Here is a 19,184-nt window from a genome sequence, read left to right as displayed (position 1 = left end):
TGTGTGTGTGTGTGTGTGTGTGTGCGTGCGTGCGTGCGTGCGTGCGTGCGTGCGTGCGTGGCTTCTCTTTTGAAAGTGAAAGAGCAAACAGAGCTGCACCTGCAGCTTCTATCAAGCGGTGGAAAGCTCCTTTCACCACAGCTTTAATTACAGTCTCTGCAGCTCTGCTTGGCTCAGACAGGCTGGTCTCCACGCAGCCAACCAAATCCTCTCACACATAGCTGCCTTCTTCTGCCACAGAGTCACCTGATCCCTAATCAGCCACGGTGCCACTCTTCATCGATCCCCAATCAGTTACAGTAAAGGGGACGCTATGGAACCCCGCTCCCTCCTCGCACACCCCCCCTCCCCCTTCCCCCCTTATTAGTCGGGTGCCCTGCTTTCATTGATCATAAATCAACGTCACTGGCAGCATTGATCGTCAATCACCCCCAGTGACATTATTGATCCGGCTGGTCCCTCAGCTATAGGCCTGCCCTCAGCCCTCGGCCAACATTGCAGCCTGGCTGTGGCGTATTGATCCCCCTCAGATACAGTATTGAGGGGTCTTTATTGATAATTCATTTATTGTGCTGTAATTTCATTTTCTTTTCTGTCTATACTGTTGTTACTGGAAGCCCCTACGGTGGAAACCTAGTTAACAGACACACAGCCTTTTGTATGCTTCGCCGTGCTGCTCTAACTGATGTGGCTTTCTTGCATTTCCAGTTTGAAGCATATTTTCCACTCCTCTTCAAATGTCATTGTCAATTTTCAGGCAATGGGAGCCTAAAGGTTGGCTAACCCTACTTATAACAAGAAAATCATACGTTTGAATTCTCGGACCGTCTGTGAAATTCAGCGAGAGGCAAGGCACCACTTAGCAAGACACCTACCATTCGATTTTTCTTTTGAGTTTCATGCCGGCCAACAGCGGAGGACTGTTTGTAATGCGCCTTGAGTGTGAATTTGTGTAACTCTATGAATGTCAAGCAGTGCTGTGCTGAGCAAACACCATGCATGCTCAGCAAAACCTCGCTTTGAGTAATAAACCTAAGTAATTTTGCTGTAACAATATGTGGAAGCTTTGTAAAGAGTAAAAGGCTAAAATATGCATTCACATTCAAATGGCTGATGTAAATAATGAAGCCTTCACAAAAGGCTAAAACACTGACACAGTGTCATATATACCAAGAGGTATTCGCTGCTGCAGGTTTGGTGGATGGGCAGTTCTGTTGAATTACAAAGCACCCATCTGTATGATTCATCTCTATAGATGGGAGGTTTCACGGGTCACTGGAGGCGTTGGCAGTGTTATAATACTCTGCTAACAGGGAGAGAGAGCTAACTTCACTGTCTGCCCACACAGGCGGTGACACAGACAGTGGCAGCACAAGTCAACCCCCACAGGCAAAGTACAGCAACAGCTGCTCTTAAGTCCCTTCTGCCGCCGCCAAAACTGTCTGCCATGAAAGGAGAGCTCCACAGCCCAGAACCAGTTTTACGCCACAAGGCCAAAAGGGAACCAATGAAGATGTAATTGCTTTTTATCTCATAAAATCAGTCATTCTTTTGATAGTTTATTATTTGATGCATTATTTCTGTTTCTGTCTGACTGAAGAAAGCCTGTCTTTCTTCAAACACAAATTCAGTGTGGATCAAATGTGATCTCAGAATCACCAGCCCAGCTCTGAAAAAAAAAAAAAAATGGGTTAAGGCCAAGATGATTCCCAATTATCCAGGTCATAAAATAGGTTTATATTCTGTATGTCTTCTCAAAGATGCTTCTTCAGTTCAGCGGTGAAGAAGTCTTGAGGCATTTTGTGAGTGTTATTACATCTTCGAGACCAAACAACAAGTCCGTCCATCTCAGTATTTTGTTAGCTCCATCTGTGACGTACTGACTTGCCCGTTGCACATTGCAGTGTTTTCTTAGCTTGGATCTTATTTCGAAGCCACTCCACAAATAGTGTTTTCAATCTCATACTTTACTCTTACAATTTTTGCACCAACCACAATGCGGACACTTGTACTGTAATTGCCGCCCTGGCCAGCTGTGTAAAGCAGCCACTGATACTGAGACCGTCTGCAGCAACAAAGATGTTGGCAGCATGCAGCAGCATGTGTGGCTTCAGCATTAGAAACATCTGCCACCGCCACTTTAAAATTGCAACCGACTACAAGAACCAGCGACACTCGACTATGGCGTTTGGAATGAATGCGGTGAGGACTGTCTGCTTGTATAAATGTTATTTTAATATAGGGATGCAGGATTGTGAGCCGTTCATTAGAGTTGGCAAACACACATACTCTAACTTCTACTCACTCACTCATACACCTCTGTCTAGCCTCTTGTTTTTAGTTATTTGTTTACTCACCATGGCAACCTTAGCATTGGGAATGGCGAGTGGAATTAGCTGATTAAGCTAAAACGAAGTTTTCGTTTTAACTGGTACCTCAGAGCTTGTCTCACAGGAGACGGCTAACAGCTGGAAACTGGCCGCCTGCTTGGCGCTGCACTTGCTGCTCTCACATTTACTGTAAGAGCAGATTAATTCAGAGCCAGGACTCAAAGGCACAATCACATTCACTCACATTTTCAGCTGCTAAAATAATTACAACTCTTTGTTTATGCTGAATATACTTCATCTTTTTTCTGTTGGATCATTTCACACTGATCTGATATCTGCATATTCCAAAAGGCGAAGACATGCACACATCGCTTCTATAAGTGTTCCCACTCCCATAAGATGGTCTCAGTCAATTATAGTTGTCTGCTGCATTATACTGTAGACTCACCGCATGCCAGACACACATGGAGCTCATCTCATCCATCAGCTTTGTTTATTTGTCTGAATCTGGTCTGGGATCAGTGTCTGCTCGGTGGTGCATGAAGAGACAGACAGCAAGATAGATAGATAGATAGATAGATAGATAGATAGATAGATAGATAGATAGATAGATAGATAGATAGATAGATAGATAGTTGGATAGATAGATAGATAGACAACAAGTAAGAAAGAAATGGAGAGAGAGAGAGGCAGACAGGAGATAACCACGACAGAGAGAGATGCAATCGCATGGAGAGAGTGAGAGATGGATTAGCATGTCAGAGACTCCCTACATAACATTACTCTTGTTAAGTGCGCAATAGCTCATCGATCAGGCTTCTACCGCCCGCATCCAGGGCTCTTCCCTCCACTTCCCTTCCCGTAATCCATAATATCATCACAGGCCTGAACCGCCTGACATGCTGCAGGAGCCCTCTATGGGAAAGTCTGAGCAAGGGGCTGATCAATAGCCATAGAACATATGCAGCGGATGCAGGGTGAGAAGCAAAGCGTTGTTGACATCCTTCTCCCTATACTCATCTCTCTCATTCATCTATACAGTATGGATCAGAAGGGGGAAAACTGGACCACGCCTGACACCTCCACCCTCTGTGACTCTCGTCCCCCTCTGCCTCTGTCTGTCACTGTCTCCTCGTGTCTTTTTGTCTCTCTATGACATCGTATCTGTCTTTCCATCTATCTCCCTCTCCCTCGCCTCTTTGTCTCACTCTCTGCCGCGCTCCCCTCTCAGCGCCCGCTCCATTTATCGGGCCGTGTCATTGAGCCGCGTGTGCCGTCCCTGTCAGCAAAACGGCTGGCAGACTGTCTTCATTTCCATGCTGAAGGATGCAAGGCCAGCGTGGCAGTTGTGAGAGCTATCGACTGGGATCCGTCAAAGCCCTCCCTGTAGGGAAGCTGCTGCCGCCTGCCTTCCTAGTTGGCGGCCATTCTGAGCTTGTCCGTTTGACTCTTAAAAATGGCTACATATATGCTGTAGCTGTAGTTTTGGTCCTTCTCCTTTGCCACCTGTCATATATTTTTCTATTGTAACTACTCCCTGTTTTTGCTTCATCTTTATCTATTTCTAGAACACTGTCCCTTGTGCTCCCTGTCTTTTCCTGTATCTGTCCGTGTCTTTCCACGTCTCTCACTCTCTCCCTCCCTCCCTCCCTCCCTCCCTCTTTTTTCACTCCCTTTCCCATAAGACACAGCCTCCTCAGTTTGGGCAGACAGGTCAAGCTGGCTGATGGGAATCAGACAGTTGTTGATCCAATTAGAGATCCCCTCGAGCAGCAGAGTACAGCAGAATTCCAATAAAATACTGTCCTCTTTTTTTCCTTTACCTTATTCTTTCCAAATATGTCCTCGCAGTAACACACAGCGAGCCATGCAAATGTCTTTTCAGAGATGCTTAGCTCATGGAACTTCAAGCCTAACAACCCGTAGGAACCTTTAACCAAAGTTGTCATTGAGAAGTGGAAAGCTTCCTTTGACTGAAGCTTTTTCAGAGTGACATATTTTGGTACAAGTGGCTGAACAGTTCCCTCTGTTCGCCCTCTAGGGCTTTGCATACTCTCAGAGCAAAGCAAGGCCAGCCCAGTTTGACTCCAAGCCCTTGTGAGAGGCCTCTTTTGTAACTGTCTTGATGGTGAAAAGCTGGCTGTTTCACTGAGCAAAACCTTTTACCCAGCCCTGATACAGTTCGGGGCTATTCTTGCATTGATTTCACCATTCAGGCCAAACAGATGTACAGTCCAATTCTGAGCAGAGGATGAATGTATGATGTGCTGACATTGATGTATTATAATGCATGTGCTTATTTGCATTCATGGATCAAGATGCTATTCATCTGGCCTTGCGAGACCATCCGGAGCACGTAAGCTCTCTTTGTCTACAGATACCAGAAGAGAAAAGGAATGGTGAGATCTGGTGTTCTCTCAGCGCTGGCTGTTATTCCGCAGACAAAGGGCTGATTTCCCCCAGATGCCGGCCCATAGGAAACATCAGTAATAGCAATAATTACTTATGCACTGAGCGCTAATAAGTGAAACTTGCAACAAGCTTCAATTTAAATGGCTATTGTAATTACACTGTCTTGTACAGAAGTACATCTGCATGCACTTATTGGTTCATTTTACTGAGTGGTAATGTGTCTATTGATGAGCAGAAAGCCATGACTATCTCTTCACAGCCAAATGCACAGTGTGGAGTAAGACTGAGCCGAGGTTGTGATCAAATGAGGCTCGCAGCACAGACGTCTTACTCTCACTGAACTGTCTAGCGCTGCTCCTCTTGCCCCGTTGCGTGTATGTGTGTGCGCATGAGTGCGGTTGGTCTTGGTGTGCGCACTCCAAGGCGCACACATATGCATATGTCTGTGGTCACCCCTCGTTAACGTGTTTACCAGTTCCTACGGCAACCCACATAAAAAACAATTAGGAGTCTCCACGGAGCACCTTGTTATCGGCAGTTGTTGACCTCTGACCAAAAACAATTTATGTCTTTTTCCCATAATTTAGGATCATTAAAGGCCAGCAAATTGGTTCATAACCGAATCATTTTCTTTGCAAGCGGCCCCCCTACAACACACACTCTGACTGGAGCCAGTGTGAAATGTGTTGTACTTGGAGCCTGTGGCCTAAAGATGCAGCATCAGCAAGCTAGTATGTACAGCCAGTGGCCTAGTTTATTCTGGGCTGTGCCAGTGATGACGGTGTGTGGTGAGAGGTCTAAGAAGGGTTTTTAGGCTGGCAGCAGTTTGCATTGTGTGTGTGTATGTGGGTCTTTGTGTGTGTTTTCAAGGGTTATAGCAGAGAGACTTTAAGGGCAGAAGGAGGGTGTGTGCGTCAGGGCTATAGAGGGGTGAGTGTGTTCACAGGGTGGGTGGGGTGGTGTGAGGCTGTTGATCTTGGGCTGAAGTCTTAAACAAATTGGCTGGTTCGCTGTGGGAACTGGGGATGTAGTCAGTGGGGGGAACATCAGCGTGCTCTGTGTCAGATTCTCCAAATTTCTCCGATAGCTAATTATCTCCCAGAGTGCCAGAGGAGAGGTTTGCAAGCAGTTTTGTTGTTTTTCTTCTTCAGCATTTCTCTCACTCTCCCTCCCCAGGCCATGTTCTCCTGGGCTGACTCTGAGCCGTTTGGTCCCATAGTAGCCCCTAAAGCCACACTAACACAAAGAATTTTGAACGTGCCTGTCCCCGTTGCAGCACTATAGCCGCATACAGGAACACACAGCCATCTGCTTATTTGCATCTCAGACACCTACTGTAAGAACAAAATCATCCTCTCCGAACGTGACGCCATTTGAAGTGGTGACATGTCAGAAAGTGGAAATGAATAAATAAATCATCTCGTTAGCTCATTAACACCCAAATCATTTCCTCCAACTGGAAACCCCCCCCCCCGTCATACGTTCGCTTGACTTCAGGTTGTTTTATTTGCTGTCACTGCCTTGTCAATCCTGACAGCATTTCTTTCTCTCTCTGTCTTATGATGCTGCATTATTATCGAGGCCTAAGCGTCTCTTAACATCTGGGAGTGTAGATTAAAGCATCAACAATTCTCTCGGTGGGTGTCATCTCTAGCACGGCGTGATAAAAGGTCCCATTGCTCACCTCCCGCCGACAGCCCCATTATCGGCCTGTGTCGTCACAGAGCGGCCGTGTCACGAGCTGCCAGGCCTGTAATGCGAATGCGTTGACAGGAGAGCGGTCGGGTCCCTTCTAAGCCACCAGGTGCAGGGCAGCAGCGGTTGAGTGTTTGGACAAGCTCGCTGGCTCAGTGTGTTCTGTACTGTTGCAGAGCTGCACAGCCCTCCCAGGGAATGAGTGTTTGATCCTGAGTGTAGATTCTCACTCTACCTCTGTTTTCCCGTTGTTTCTCTGTCAGTCACTCAGCCTCTATCTCTTTCACTCTCTTCTCCTTTTTTTTTTTTCTTGTTCTTTTCTCCGTCTGTACTCGTGTGTTTCTTTTAGTTTATCCAACTGTCTCTCATCCCCTCACTCATCTCCGCAGTCTGCCTCCAAAGAGATTCCGATCTCGCTGACGCAGACTGAAAAGGGGGACAGACACTGCTAAGACCCCGAGATCTCCGGCCAAAAGAGCCACCCGTTTCTCACGAGAAAAGCTCAATAAGAACTTTTTTTTTCCTTTTCTCTGCTTTTTTTTTTTTCTTTCACTGAGCGTGTCTTTCTACAGATTTCTCTCTCTCCCCCACAGTATCTCATCAGGAGAGTCCTCTCCCTGAATCAGTTTTGTCTCTTTTGGCACTCACCTGCAGCTCAAGTGTGAGAAAGTGCCCTTTGAGAAGTTATCTTTATAGCGACGTAGGTCATCGCAACACTTTCATCAACCTTTTATTGGCAATTATGCACACAAAAGACTGTTGATATGGAGACAGCGTAGATGAGGTCACAGTACAGAGGGCTTTTTCTCTTTTTTTTTATTGGATTAATAACAGCTATTTCATGTCATGTTTTCCTGTTGCTTGATATTAGACACTTGCCGGCTCTGAAGTAAGAGCACTTATTACAATCCTGTGTTACTATTGTTCATAGTATGAAATGGTTAGACTGCCCCGAGTGTTCACTCTGAGAACAGCGGTATTAATTCTCTTACAGCCTCTGCTCACACAGCGCAGCTCAGTGAGACGCTTGCATCGATGGTTGCGGAGTGGAAAAAGGCATAAAATTTCAAATAAAGGAGAAGATGGCTGTTAAAGTAAAACACAGAGGGATTATGCGTCAGGAACAGGAACGCCTTTTAGAAACAAGCTTTGGCTGACAGAGCAGTCCTACATTACCATCTCAGAGGTATTTACAAGAGCGATTACTGTGATTATTATTTCAACAATACCCTGCAATGCTCTTTCATGGGCTGCCAGCCTGGGCCAGGGTAGGAGGGCCTGCCAACATCATTGGTCTGGGAATTTGTCTAAGAGCTCCATAGGAGGGCAGAGAGGAGGGAGGGAGGAATGGAGGAGGGAGAGACAGAGGTGAGATGGTAGAAGAAGAGAAATGCAACACAGTTCAAAAGGCCTTCTGTCCCTCTGAGGGGAAGGTCACACGATACAGTCCTCCTAACATGATTTTGTCCTCTTTCCCCCCTGTCTGCAGCTCCCACGGAGCCTTTGCTGTGCAAATTTGCTGACGGAGGGCAGAAGAAACGCCAGAGCCAGAGCAAATACCCTCAGAACGGGAGGCCGTGGCACAGAGAAGGCGAGGTAAGGTTCAGATGCCATCCTCCCTCACCCCGTCCCAAAAGACTTTCAAAAAGAGTTCATTTTGTCCTCCACCACTGAAGGGTGCAGGACAAATCAGTGTTGTAGAGAAAATCTCATCTCACAGTCGATCTCGAGAAAGAATTTTTTTTTTTTTTTTTTTATTAAGTTCTTTTTCTTCAGTGAACGACGCACACAGCACCCAGCTTCTTCAGGTTCGCTTATGAAGCTGCCAACACATCACAGATGCCATAAATAAAGCAATGGGATCACATCATCACATGACAAATGATTTCATAAGAATACAAGTAAATGGTCAACAATAGAAACTCACACTTATTAATGTTCATTAAGGGCCAATCGTGATATATTTTTCATCCCAGACTCTTTATACTTCGTTTTCAGGCGCTTTCAGCTACATAGCAATGTTTCCATGTGTCTGTTCAAGAATGGTCTCAGGTGTCGGATGTGAATGTCCTTCTAATGAATGACTTTGACCCCTTCATCGACCAGGAGTCAGGGAACGGAGACAGGAGTTACGATCCATATGCCCATATACATCCACCTGTTGTCATGGGGCTGCAGTTCCATAACTAGGTCATATAACGACAGTTAAATCATCTCCGTGACAATGTAACCAGTTCCATCCACTAATGAAGAACACGAGATGATGCTGAGAGCTCCTGAAAATAAAAATTAAATTGCTCTCCTGATAAGAATTTTTTGTTGAATTGATATTTTCAAGGTCAAGAGCAAACTTTCGAGCTCAACAATATACAATGTCAGCATAAAAAATTACTTTTCGAAATAATAAACTGCCTTTGCACCTCATTTAAGAAGCCTGGATGTAAGAAGAAGATCCACAGATTTAAAAAAAAAAATCCACATAACACCTTTCATTCTTAGCTGACAAAATCACACCTTTACCTTTTTCTTTCTAACTAGCTACAAGTTGTCACTGCAGCACCACTATAACATTTTCATGATCTAACGTTTGGTGAAATATCCTGTGACCTATTTGTCCTAGTTCCTGGAATTATAGAGATTCACAAATTACCTGAAGAACAAGAGCAAAATGCAATAATTTTACATATAGATACATATACATATTTTACACATGAATACAGCAAATATACATTAAGAATTGATAACTTGATTACCCAGATATGGCCAAAATATTTTAGTTAACTGAATTAAACTCTTTCCATTCCAGCATGATGACATCTTAAGTAAGGCGTTTACGTCTGAGGTCATGGCAATTACAAGAACAAACCCCACCCTCCTCACAAGGCCCCTAGAGGTTGGCAACAGAGTTGGCTATAACATCTGGCTTTATGTAAACCATTACTGCCTGTCATTTGTATTTACTCTAAAGTATGGCGCTGTTAAAAAAAAAAAGAAAAGAAAAATACCCCAGATATCGATCATACTGCCCCCGGATGTATAGGTGCTGTCACGTAAATTGCATCTCAAGCCAAATGCTTCACTGAACACGTATATTCCCGCCATACATCAGAATGCTGGGAAACCTGAAATTGGATACAGTGCTATGGTAACATATTCATCAGCAACATGTGGAGACAAGGTTAAAGTCTCTTCATAAGCTACATACCATCTATACTGGGAAGGACACACAGAGGAGACAGGTGGAGTAGCGCTTCAGACTGGACTATATAGATATACACACACACACGTCCACGCACACTCACTGGGGCTGACAGTTGTGCTGAAGCTGCAATGTAGGGGAGACCAGGAGAGATGAAATGTTTGTCCTTCAGAATACACATGCTCTCTGTGTGTTTGTGTTGCTGGTAGAGGTCCTGAATGAGTGTGTGCAGAGAAAAGGGTGGTGGAGTACGACACCAGCCATGTGCGTGTTTGTTCGTAGTGTGTGTGTGTGTGTGTGTGTGTGTGTGTGTGTGTGTGTGTGTGTGTGTGTGTGTGTGTGTGTGTGTGTGTGTGTGTCTGTCCATCACATGTTCAGCAGCCCTAACACCTATAAGCCAGTGAAGCGTGTTTAACCTAAATCACATTGCTACATCCCCTCGCAGGCCCACGCACTGACAGGGTCAGCTCAGTTAACTTGAGGTAAAGTCAGATGACTGTGTATGTGTGTGTGAGTGAGTGAGTGAGTGAGTGAGTGAGTGAGTGAGTGAGTGTGTCTGTGCTTCATCTAGTGGCTCAATAAGGATAAGGGGAAAATCCCACACTGCTAAAATTGAGGAAACACCCCTTTTGTCCTTTTGCCTTTATTTATTCCCCGCCCTTCACATCCTGTGCGTCACACACATTACAGACACACTGTCTTTGACCTGAGCTTGACACAGCGGCACACCATGCCACACCAATCTCCTGTAAAATGTGTTTTACAGGGAGCGTGGGGTCTATATGCTGCCTAGAAGTCATACTGAGGAGGTCAGGGTGGGTTGTTAGTTCATACAAAGCACAGGACTTTAAAACCTAAGATCTATATTTGTGTCCTGTGCCCTAGATCTTAAAGGCAACTAAGACACTTGGGAAAGTTTAATATTAGAAAAGCATATGCAGCCCATCCTGCCCTAAGTCATCATTGACTTCTGAGATTTTTTCAAGACCACAATCTCTCAATGACTTTAACCAAGTGCTATGATTTGCATAAATATAACCATAAAATCTTTAATCACGCTTTAGTTGCCAGGGTGTTGAAAGGATAACACTAAAAGTGAACATATTGCAGGGATAGATTTTGGCTGTCATCATCAAAAAAATAAAAGAGATCAAATTATGAGGTAAGTTTCAAAAGGCAGAGACGCACACTTTCTGCATATTCAGACAGAATGCAAACTGAATTTTAAGAGCTGCCATGAGTCCGTACAAAGTCAATACAAAAACACAATTAGATGCAAATTTTCCTTCAGCGGTACAAAACTGATGCAAAGACATATGCTGTTTGTGTAAGTTGAAGCTGTTTCAACTTAAGCAAATAAAATGCTGCACGTTTCCCCAGGGCTTTGTAAATCTGCTTCATAAACGTACAGAGGAGAGGCGAAAAGGAGAGAGGCTGCAGGGACAGAACAGAAAGACCCGGAGTTTCTGGAGAGTTTTGAGCCCAGTAAGAGGCTGAGCTGAACACACACACACACACACACACACACACACACACACACACACACACACAGGGACACTCTCACTCCCATGGTCAGTGCATCCGCTGCCAGCTAGCTTTGAGCTAACGCCTGTAGAGTTGGTAAAGAATCCACCTCTAATTTCCACTGATCAAAGGAACCCATTTGTGTGTTTATCTTAGTTAAAAGTTCTTCCTGTTGTGTCAGTGAAAGAGAAATCCCTCCTCTGCATCGTTTCCCTCTGTTCCCCTCCATCCCCCTCTCTCTCTCTCTGGCCCCCCTCCCTCCTGCAGTGTTTCACATTACACTGCATTAAGGCATGACGGCATGACTGAGAGGCCGAAGTTTAACAGCCTGGGTTCAAGGCTTTGTGTGTGTGTGTGTGTGTGTGTGTGTGTGTGTGTGTGTGTGTGTGTGTGTGTGTAGCTGAGCATGCTCTAGTGTGTGCCAGCATTTATGTGTTTATTTGTGTGTGTTGTTTTGCTATCCTTGAGATTTAGACCTTCAGGGCAGGGTTTTTTAGTAACCGAGGTCACAGTAGAGGCTTCAGGGCAACATTTGAGTTCAGGGTTATGTTTTCGGATTAGGTTTAAACTGAGGCTGGGGTTAAAACTAGTCCAGGTTAAGGAGTTGAGCTTAGCTTGAGGATTGGAATAAGGTTTACTTTAGATTCAATTTAATTTGTTGTTTGCATCAAATTGAATTATTTTAATATTTTTGATTCCACTCCCAATCCTGTTGTTGTCTTCTGTAACACACTAGATTAGTTATTTTGGGTATTTTAACCCTGCTCTTTTAAGCCACTTAGGTATTTTGGTAAAATCACCACACACAAACCACAATGTCAAAGTGGAAGGAGACAAACATTAAATACAGAGACAAGAGGCTCTGTGGATTAAGGTCCAATGTAGGTATCAAATAATAAAGCCAAACTTTCAGTCAGTAGACATTCATCGGGGCAAATGTTAATCAAAAGCTTTTATCTGAACTATAATTTCCATGTATACTAGCATTAAAAAGCACAGTTCTTTATTTGATGTCAGTATGAACTCTGATGAACCTCTACTGAAATCTTGGCTTTACCAGTAAATGCATGGATTGGACCTAAAGTCTGCAGAGCCACATAGTGTCAACAGAAAGGCCCCTCATAAGTATAGTGTACTGTGTGTGTGTGTGTGTGTGTGTGTGTGTGTGTGTGTGTGTGTGTGTGTGTGTGTGTGTGTGTGTGTGTGCATCCTTGTGGTCATTGATCAGCTGTGCAGGCAGGGAGATGGGAGATAGGCATCACATGTTAGTCTGTTTATCAGAGCTGAGGCCATTCCTCACCTCACTCCCTGTGGCAGGCAGATGAAGGGGAGCAACGGCCCACACCATCCATTACTCTCTTTCTCCGCATCTCTCCGCCTTCTCCTCCCTCCACCTCTACGGTACATCTCACTCTGCCTGTATCTCTCTCTTCCTCTCACCCTCACCCTTTCCCTCTTTGTCTTTGTTTTTTCCCCTTCTTTAAGCGCTCTCCCCTTCTTGCCATGTCTTTCTCTCTTCCACTTTGTCTCGCTGTCTTGTCTTCCCCGTGTTTGAAGTCTTCCCAGATCCCACAGCAACATATGGAGAGCGAGAGCGAGTGAGTGACTCACTGAGACTGAGAGAGAGAGAGAGAGAGAGAACACATTGCATGATCAGTCAGGAGTTACAAGGGGTTGAGTGCTGCAGGGTGGCTGGTGGTGAGGATTGAGAAATATATGACAGATTTTCTTGTAAACTACCCAAAGTGGGAGTCTAGAAAGTGCTGTCTCTCGCCGTCTCATGCTGACAAACATATTAGTCGCTGCATCTTCTTTCTAACATACACACACACACACACACACACACGCAGACGTAAGCGCCATGGGTGCTCATTCTTTTCTCCCTCCCTATCTCTTTCTCTCTCCTTTCACTTCCTCGCTCTCTTTCACCAACACACACTCCTACACACAAAAACTTTCAAAGTCACACTTCTCAAGCACCTACTCTAGGGGAATGAGTGTAGATGAAAAAAAACATCCGGCTTTCCACTCTGTGTGAAAGCCTGACAGATGTCCGTGTGTGTGTGTGTGTGTGTGTGTGTGTGTGTGATGTGTGTGTGTGTTGTGTGTATTATGTGTGTGGCCACGAGGCAAAAAGAAAAAATAAGGAGTGAATCTGTGTATGGAAGGCAAAAATACAAGAAGGAAGCGTGTGTGTGTGTGGGTGTGGGAGGACAAGAGACAATGGCTCGGCTCAGTTTCCTGTATAAGAGCAGTACAGCACAGGTGTCATTACAGCTGCCTAATACAGGCTGTCCTCACCTGACCATGTTTTAACATCTGTGTACTAAACACATGTATGCAAACATACATCAATGCACACACTAGTACACATAAAACACTGCTTTATTGCTATGATAAAATACATTTACATTTGCATTGAAAAGACATTAGTCAGACAGAATGCATTTTGTACACCCAAGAGCACAGATGAGAAGATATTAATGCAAAACAATTCTACACAACTTGCTAAACTTTTGAGTATGATTATGTAAAGTCTTGAAATTCATAATCTTTCTGTTAAATCACTGAATGAGGTGAGGAAGCGTAACTCAATTCTGACCTAACTTAACATGCAAAATGAACATACATAGTTACTCCGTCTTTGAAAGCGTGGTCTGTCCGCAGCAGCTTTTCCCTGGGCCAAGCTTTGTTCAGTGAGTCTGTACAATATATGTAGTCTAGGGTTTTTTTTGTTTTTTTTCTTGGATCAAGCTCAGACAAAAGCATACACAAACTGTCTCTGTCTTTTCCGTAACCCTCGTAGCAACAGAGCCAAAAGCTGACTGCATCAGTAATCAGTCATTGGCCATGCAGGGTCCCCGGCCAGGAGCTTCTCTGCTGTGGAATTCATCAGCACATGGAACCAAGAGCAGCACTTAGGGGAGTTATCAGCCTCACCAGACAGCTGGCCATGTCTGCCAGTGCTATTAGCGCACATGTGAACACACACTAGTGCACACAAAACAGATAGGCATGCTCAGAGACTCTCTTGATCTCACATTCAGCGTAAAGAGGGTGTATAAATACATGCACAGACAGCTTTGCGCATATGGACTCACAGAAAGGGACATTCATAGACACTGATGGTGAAAATACACAAATAAACTACATGGACAGATGCAAGTGCCTTCATTCTCTCTGGAAGGCTTTTTTTCTTTTTTTTTCTTTTTTTTTTAACCAGTTCTGCAAATGCACTCTCGCACATATTGAACACAAAGGCCTACCACCACGCACTCATGCGTCCACACATCTGTAGTGTCAGCGAGGGCTTAGTCATTCGGTGGAGATTCTCTGTTTTTGCTCGCTCTCGTGGGTTTGGTCCAGGCTCCCTGATCCCCCCTGCTCCTCTGAGCCACTATTCCCTCAACAGCACAGCTCAGTGTAGGTAGCCCTCTGTAGGAACAAGGGCAAAAGAGTGGTACAGAAAGACGGGAGGGGGGTAGATTAAGAGATGCGGTGGGTGAGGGATGAAGAGAGAAAGGTAAGGGAAGAGAGGAAGAGAACATGAGATGATGAAGAAAGGAAGGAGAGGGAGGGAGAGCAAAGTGAGAGAGAGAGGAAGGGCAAGAAAAGGGAGTGTGTGTGTGTGTGTGTGTGTGTGGGGGGGGGGGGGTGCGCGTGTGTGTGTGCGCATGTGTGTGTGCATGCGCCTGTGTGTATGCTGATGAAATCTGCCGTCCTCAGCAGCCTCCCGTTAAAAGAAATCGGATTAGCTCTCCTCCGGGAGAGAACCTTCAGGAATGCAGATGACGGATTGCGGCGCACAGGTTTCTCTCCTGGACTCTAAGAGGGCCTCACACACACACACACACACACACACACACACACACACACTCACACTCATAATGCACATTTACAACCACATGCACACACACACACCCTCACCAGACAAAGAACTCCGTTTTCCGCTCACTCCTTTTCTCTCCAAAGGGCATTTCTTCATTTCCTCTCATTTATAAAAGCATGATTGTACGTGATTGAAATGGCAAAGGAGGCGTCCTCAATACTAATTCACTTTGTCCTATTGACTAAACTTTTCCCCACATTGGCTTTGTCACTTGTCAGTTTTTCCAATTTGAAATGAGTTGATTTTGATTTGATTTAATTTATTTTGAACAAAAAGAATCAGGGTCTAAATCATGTTATTCCCCAAGTACAATAAAGGTACAGCGAATTATCTTGGTGACATTCTCTCAGGAACATATCGACAGATTTCCCAGAGACGTACAGTGCCAGTACCGGCACAGAGAAGACAGTCACAGAATGCGGTACAATGAACATGTACTGTACATCTCCAATGTATACATACTATATCATTTACAAGGACTACTCTTACCTGGCCATAGTTTACCTACTGATATACTGCGACTGAATAAAGTGACCAACTGTGTGCAGGATTTCTGGTTGCTTCTTAGTGTTTGGTTCCACTTAATTAAAACTAGATTTGAATCTGGAGCTTGCAGGGTGTTAGCCTAGCTTAGCACAAAGACTGGAAACAGGGGAAACAGCTAGCTTGGCTCTGAAGCTTACTAATTAACATGTTATATGTTGTTTGTTTTCCCATTGAATTCTCACCAAAAAAGCAAAATGTTATGTATTCCTTTAATGGTCTGCAAATGAGAGGAAAAAAGTTTTACCTATCAAATGTGACACACCATTTGTAGCAGTGTAATCTTATTTTATACATTTTTTTTCAACTGTTGTTAATTTGTGATTAATCCTGCGTGTTTATTGGTTTTTCTCTTTCAGACTGGCATGGCGTTAACATACGATCCCGCTGCAATGCAGAATGGGTAAGAGCTTGATGGTCAATCCATCCTTGGCACCATCTACTCCACTCAACTCTTGGTTCAATGGGCCCTCATCAATACCAATGTCATACATGAAGATTAATGTAGTGTCTGCACTTTGTAACTGTTTGATTAAGGAAATCTATATGAACCATCAACCATCAGTTTTCATTGGTGGGGTCGGGTGAGGCATGGCAGAGGGTAGCTGAGTGAGCGTGTGTGTGTTAACGTGTGTTTGGGTCTGTAAGTATGCGTGTGTTCCTGTGTGTTTCTGCGTCTTTATGTCATGACTTAATGGTGCTGGGGAAATAAATGACCATGCGATGTGTTTTATTTTTCCCTGCAGTACTGAGGCAGGAAGGAGAGTGCTGAGGCTCTCCCCTATCTCCCTCTGGCCTCAGTCATCCACAGGAAGCTCCTGACTCCCCGCTTCTTAAACCACTTATCCCCCAGTGACTCAGAGTCAATCTCAACCAAAAAAAAAAAAAAAACTGGATGAATAGCATCACTCATTACACACAGCCTGCCATGTAAAAGCCTGCTTTGCTGCAAATCCGCCAAATTATATTCCCACAGATATAAGCAACAGACCTGCAAGTAAGGGAACAATTCTCTCTTAATGCATTCAACCTGAAGTTTAGCCTAATGATCGTGTTGAATTAAGTAGCAAAGAACGTAAAAGTAGTCAACTTTATTCAAATCTTAACACAATGTAGGAATAAAAAATATCGTGAATTTAGGAATGTAGAAATATATAGATTTAATTCATATGTTAATGCAAAGTAGAAAATGAAAATGCAGTGGGACTAAAGCTGAAAATGTAAAACAAAAATGCCACTTCACATTTGTCAGACTATGCTTACTGGTATATCAAAATGCAAGTGCAAATTGGATTAGTGAATGGAAAATATAATAATGATGCAAATTATCCATATATAATGCGTATATATGCTATTGTGGGACAGAATTTACATTTTTTAGTTTGTATTAATAGTTGAATAAATTCAACTGTATACTTTAATAAGAGAACAGCAAAAAGAAATGTTTTTTTTTTTTTGGCCCATATCAAGACAAAGTCCAACTTAAAAAGAGTGAAAAAAGTAAAATTAAAAGTTTAATCTCATTAGTGGCATGTAAAGGGTATTTTATTATTATTATCTTATTTTTTTTATTCATTGTTCTGTTGACATTGCTTGTATTTCTTCATTGTTTGGCATCTCACGGACCACACTGCTGTATGTGTAAAAATATTGATTATAATTGAAACATCAACGTTTTTTCAAATATACAGTATGTTTTCTTCTCCACTGACCTTTAAAACTCAGTATGTAGAAAGTTATTGAAGTGGTAATGCTTCCCTTTGGCACAAACTGAGCTTGCACATTTAATGAAGGTGACAAAATATATAAAGCTCTGTTATTTAACTACACAAGGACATATTTTATGTTTTATATGTTAAATGGCCTATGCATGAACAGACATACTGTATATGTTTATATATATATATATATATATATCTTGCCAAAAATTCTGATACAGTATGTTATCTGACATAGTGACATTACTTATGCTTGAGGTCAGTTTGACCTAAGAGAGGTCTAACCCCCAATTAGACCTCTTATGAACAAACTATTATACAACTCCAATAAAAGAAATTCAAATAGACTAGAATTGACTCAGAATGGAATTTGGGAGTTGTCCTGCTTCTTTAAACATCAATTACATATATACAGTCAGATGAAAATCCATTGTATTCGACCATGTCTGTGGTAAGCCGGGGTCTTCCTCTTCAATTGAGTTGTGAAACGTGTCATCAGTTCAAAATCATGTTCATCAGCAATTTTTATTAAAATGAGGAAAAGCCATAAAGTGTAAAGCTGATAAACCAACTAGGACTAGGACTCCAGAACAATAGGGTTAAAAGATCATGTAATACACGACATAAAGAGCTAATTCTGAATGTTCAAACCCAGTGTGGTGTCCTGAAGCCTAGTACATAATATCCTCAGCCAGTAATATGATCTTCAGCTCAGGTGACAGAGACTATTGGACGTTCCACTTAGCTTCCCGTGGGACCTCGGCAACATTCGGTTGCTATAAACCTTCAGCAATAAGATAAAGTAGCGTAGCCGACCACCTCACTTCTCCGCAGCTCATGTCAAACCTTAGCTTCTTAAAATGCATTGAGTTTTCTCCAAGCTCAGCGCACAAGCGTGCTACTTAAGCCAGCCAGCCAGCCCGGCACAGTGTAGCCTTAGTGCTGGAATATGTGGTGAAAGAAATACAGACAACCTCCCACTTTATAGGATGACAAAGCTCCGTTTGATGTGATAAAACCTGACTTTTCAATTGAGAATCCTATGAGACACTTCATGAAACTTTTATGTGGTGTTCAATGTACGGCCAAGTGTTTGCTCAGGAACAATCTACAGGACAAATCCATAGTGTGTGTGTGTATGTGTGTGTGTGTGTGTGTGTGTGTGTGTGTGTGTGTGTGTGCTTTTATATAGACAGAGAAATATTCTATAGACAAATATGTGTCAGATAACAACCCATTTTTTGTGTTATGTTTATATTATGTTCTATATACCTAAAATGAATTTGACAGACTTATTATCTCTCTCTCTCTACTCTTTTTCATCCTTATGTCCTCCCTTTTCTCCTCCTTCCTCTCCTCCTTCTCTCCCTCCCTCTTTCTCCCTTTCTTTGTCCCTTCCCAGGTTCTACTCCTCGCCTTACAGCATCGCCACCAACCGCATGATCGCACAGACCTCCATCACGCCCTTCATCGCTGCTTCCCCCGTTTCCACATATCAGGTGGGCCATAATGCACTGCATTATGGGTAGACTTCTGCCTGTGTGTATGTATAATAGGAGAGTTTGCTTTGTGTAGGGTAGATAGAAGAGAGGGGGCGGGCTGCAAAACAGCGTGAGGTTCTCTCTTCTCTCATAGTTTCTCCGCCGCTCCAGCTGTGCTCGATGACATCTGTTTCGTAGGCGGCAAACACAACAGGCATCAGAAAACAAGCAGCAAAAAAAAGGGATTAAAAAAGGCTGACAGGGTAGAAAAAAAAAGAAAATCACCCATCAAGAATGAAAGTGTCTAGGAAAAACAAACTATTTCTTCCCTCCTAGTTTCCTGACCTCTATTGCGCTCCTGTAGCTGGTAATGCAATGAAGTTTTTTTTATTT

General features: G+C 43.5%; 1 protein-coding gene across 6 annotated transcripts in view; it reads left to right on the top strand.

Moving 5' to 3' along the window:
- The window catches only part of rbms3 (RNA binding motif, single stranded interacting protein), a 273,592-nt gene that overhangs the window by 220,770 nt on the left and 33,638 nt on the right, over window positions 1-19,184 (top strand). For all 6 annotated transcript variants that reach the window (XM_056398859.1, XM_056398860.1, XM_056398861.1 and 3 more), the window contains 3 exons: window positions 7,927-8,033; window positions 15,952-15,995; window positions 18,713-18,809. In XM_056398859.1, the coding sequence (XP_056254834.1) occupies window positions 7,927-8,033; window positions 15,952-15,995; window positions 18,713-18,809 (248 nt within the window). The remainder of the gene's footprint in view (window positions 1-7,926; window positions 8,034-15,951; window positions 15,996-18,712; window positions 18,810-19,184) is intronic.

The sequence above is a fragment of the Seriola aureovittata genome, chromosome 16, assembly GCF_021018895.1.
Source record: "Seriola aureovittata isolate HTS-2021-v1 ecotype China chromosome 16, ASM2101889v1, whole genome shotgun sequence".
Lineage (NCBI taxonomy): Eukaryota > Metazoa > Chordata > Actinopteri > Carangiformes > Carangidae > Seriola > Seriola aureovittata.
Note: the sequence above shows the minus strand (reverse complement) of the source record. Positions and strands in the feature narration are given on the sequence as shown.